General features: G+C 53.7%; 1 protein-coding gene across 1 annotated transcript; it reads left to right on the top strand.

The window, feature by feature from the left end:
* Positions 1-762: 762 nt before the first annotated feature.
* GLRG_11241 (polysaccharide deacetylase) lies at positions 763-2,199 on the top strand (the record flags this gene model as incomplete). The annotated part of the gene is made up of 4 exons (XM_008101926.1): positions 763-971; positions 1,053-1,117; positions 1,173-2,058; positions 2,160-2,199. The coding sequence occupies 4 exons, from the start codon at positions 763-765 to the stop codon at positions 2,197-2,199; spliced, it is 1,200 nt and encodes a 399-aa protein (XP_008100117.1).
* Between the last annotated feature and the right edge of the window lie 1,402 nt (positions 2,200-3,601).

The raw sequence follows: 3,601 nt of genomic DNA, 5'->3' as shown, positions 1-3,601 counted from the left end.
TCAATGTGTCTGGTCTCACTCAGCATTGCCGTATTGACAGATGAAAGGTTTTTTTTCTTGCTTCTCACCGTTAGCCTGCCAACACACACACCTTCACGGAGATGTGCTTGAGGATTCGTACCCCGAGTAATATCGGTCGATCCTAGCCTTTAGTCGGGTGAGCCGGGTCCGCCATCGGGAAACAACTCTCAGACAGGTTACCCTGCCCAAGTTCTCAGAGGATCTCGTGTCTGTCCCGGCTGACGTGGGGCTGCAAGTTGGATGCCGCCTGCTGAACGCCTCATCCGTTGCCTTTCTCCTCGTGTAGGCATGACAAAGTCCCAATGCCGGCTCCGAAGACATGGATGGATCCAGCGATGTGGTTGAAACGTGTCATGCTATACACTCGGGTCTTGGTTCGACGCGCAACGGGAAGCCGTCTCGTATTGAGTTTTCCAAGGCTGGGCCCAGCCAAATGCATACACCTTGTCAGCGTCGTTGCTCCGACCGTCAATTTGCACGTCACCTTAGACCGACTTACTCCGTCTCTTTCTTTAAGACTGACCCAAGGAGAACCAGGTCAGCCGGCGCCCTTGGCAGGACTGGACGAGACGAGCACCGTTCTTGTATGACCAGAAAGACTTGCTGGCTACCATTTCCAACATCACTTGCAAATACCGCTCCTCGCCATCCCTAGATAAATTTGCATTCTGACCCTCATTTGTGCCCGCAGTGTCGATCTCCATAACCACACCCTCGTTACAGCATATATTGCCCCAAAACATGCATAGACTACTGCCATTCATCCTGTCAGGGGCGGTCAAAGCCGCCACTATTCACATTCCCCTCGTCAAACGAGCCGAGTGCGGGCCCGGAATCGGTTCCTGCGCTCCGGGACAGTGTTGCTCAGAGGCCGGCTGGTGTGGAACGACGGCAGATTACTGCGGCGGATCGCAGTGCCAGCTTGAGTTCAGCGACTCTTGCGACACCTTGTAAGTTCAACTGAGACTTTTTTGCCGCTTGCCCTGGGTCCAGATGTCCACATAGCGGAATTGCTAACTGGGCCTCACTAGCTTTCCACCGCCGGGCGCTAGTACGGAGAGTATCGCCCGTCCCCTCGTGGGCTCCGTACCTTATGGTGTGTTCATTTGCATCATGCATTGCGGAACAGGCCTAACGTGCGTCTCTTCCAGGCTCAATAATTACCACCTGCGCCGTGCCCGGTACCTTGGCATTGACGTTCGACGACGGCCCATACATCTATACATCGCAATTGCTCGACATCCTTGAGGCACAGAATGTCACCGCCACCTTCTTCGTCGCCGGGAACAACAAGGGCAAGCTGCGGATGGACAACCCGGATACTGCTTGGCCGGCCGTCATGCGCCGGATGCACGCTGCTGGCCACCACATTGCGAGCCATACCTGGAGCCATCGCAACTTGAATCTGGTCAACAGCACCATTCAGAGGACTGAAATCATTTACAACGAAATGTCATTCCGGAACCTCTTCGGCTGGATCCCTACCTACATGCGTCCGCCTTACCTCGAATGCGACGCGGGCTCTGGCTGCCAGAACCTGCTCAAGACGCTCGGCTACCACATCATCAATGTTAACATCGATACCAAGGACTATATGTATGATTCTTCCGAGACAATCCAGACCGCTAAAGACCGCTTCTCTAGCGGGATCTCGACGAATGCGGCTGCCAATAGCTACATCGAGCTGTCCCACGACGTCCACTATCAGACCGTGTCCAACCTGACCCAGTTTATGATTGACACAGCAAAGGCACGCGGATACCGTCTTGTGACCGTGGGCGAGTGTCTCAATGATCCCAAGGAGAACTGGTACCGGCCTGCCGGTGGTGCCATTAGCTCCAGCATCGCGCCCCAGTCCACGAGTACGAGGACAACAACTTCCGTGCCCATGCGTAGCACGACCTTGACTACCTCCACCTCATCCAGACCCCCTGCATCCACGGCCAAAGTCTCGCCGGACCAAACCTGCGGTGGAACCGCTGGTTACACGTGTCTTGACTCGGCGTTTGGCAACTGCTGCTCACCATATGGGTTCTGGTAAGCCTTCCGGACGCCCCGTGATACTATGAATGGGACGGCTGACGATTTTTCCTTACCACAGCGGCTCAAGCCTGACGTACTGCGGAACGGGCTGCCAGCCAGGCTTTGGTTCTTGTGCGCCACAAGCTTCAGGCGTGAGTGATACTACCAACGGGATTTGCGGCAGCCAGTATAAAGCAACCTGCAAAAACTACGGCGAAAAGAATTGCTGCTCACAATATGGATACTGGTACGTGACTGCTCTCCCTTCGCTCCCCTGGCACCGGTGTTTCTGGGCATGGGCACCGTTCGCCGCTTGTAGGGGACATTGTTGAACGATTTGAAATACTGACAAATAATTGCTACAGCGGAAGCTCTGCAGCCCACTGTGGAACAGGATGTCAATCGCTTTTCGGGATCTGCAATTGATCGACATATGCTGGGCCAAGCTACGGATACTGCCGTTGGCGTCCTGGCGTCTAACCTTGCGAACGACCGCCATTTTCGCACTATTGAACGCCAGTGGGGGAGTTGGGGTGTCTATCTTGCATATATCCGCCCCTCTGCAATGCAATTTGCAATATAATTTAGTAATATCACTTGGCAAGGAACATCAGCGGTTAAGTTTGTAAACCTTGTCGGCCTTGTGCTTGATTTTTACGGGTAGGCGGGCAGGCGGGCAGACGGGCCATGGGATCGATGGGCTCTATTCCATCGACAATGCCAAGGCTATCGACATCGATACACCACCACCTAGTTACTAGGTCCACCTATCTTCACGATGTTTACTCGTACGGCCGACAAGATACGATGGGAATTGACGCGACTTTTGCGCATCGCGGCAGGAGAAACAAAACGTTGGGATATTGCGGAACTAAGGGCAAGACCGGACGAGGAGCAAATAACTGGATAATAATACATAATTGGGTACGGAGTAAGTGCAACACGTCTCAGCCCGTATCCCGCGTTTGCGACATTTCAACGGCAGCCTCCTCTGTCTCACCAGATGAAGCCATTCCATGGCCTTGGGTAGGTGGTTAATTCAACGACAAGAGCTGGTGTCCGTTTGCCAACCTTGAAATACGAGAGGCTGAGGGGGGGAAACCCCTGGCCATGTGTAGGTAGGTAGCGGTGCCGACGAAACGCAATTACCCGTGGCGGCCCGTGGTTGAACCGAGGCCTGAACATATCATCATAGCAAGCGCTATCCCACTATACCACATCACGCCAAGAAGGAGGGGAAGACGTGCTCCGACTATCCGTGATTGGCTCCCTGAACAGAAAAGGAATTGTTCTTTTGTGGCTGTGCTACGACGTATGACGAGCCTTTTGCCTCGTCCACGGGTGATGGATATGGGATTATTCATTGGATCTGCACCAGCTACTTCTGCGTAACCATGACCTGACGAAATATCCATGCGATTGCATAACCCAGAACTCGTCTCCACTATGCCAAGCCGGTCGAGAAGCACCCAGGACACAAGTAAGCAGAGAGCTCAAGGGCTTGTAAAGCTTTGCGCGTTCACTTGCTGACGAAGAAACAAATGAGTCGAGCGGGAGA

Source organism: Colletotrichum graminicola (assembly GCF_000149035.1).
Source record: "Colletotrichum graminicola M1.001 genomic scaffold supercont1.79, whole genome shotgun sequence".
NCBI classification, from domain to species: Eukaryota; Fungi; Ascomycota; class Sordariomycetes; order Glomerellales; family Glomerellaceae; genus Colletotrichum; species Colletotrichum graminicola.
Note: the sequence above shows the minus strand (reverse complement) of the source record. Positions and strands in the feature narration are given on the sequence as shown.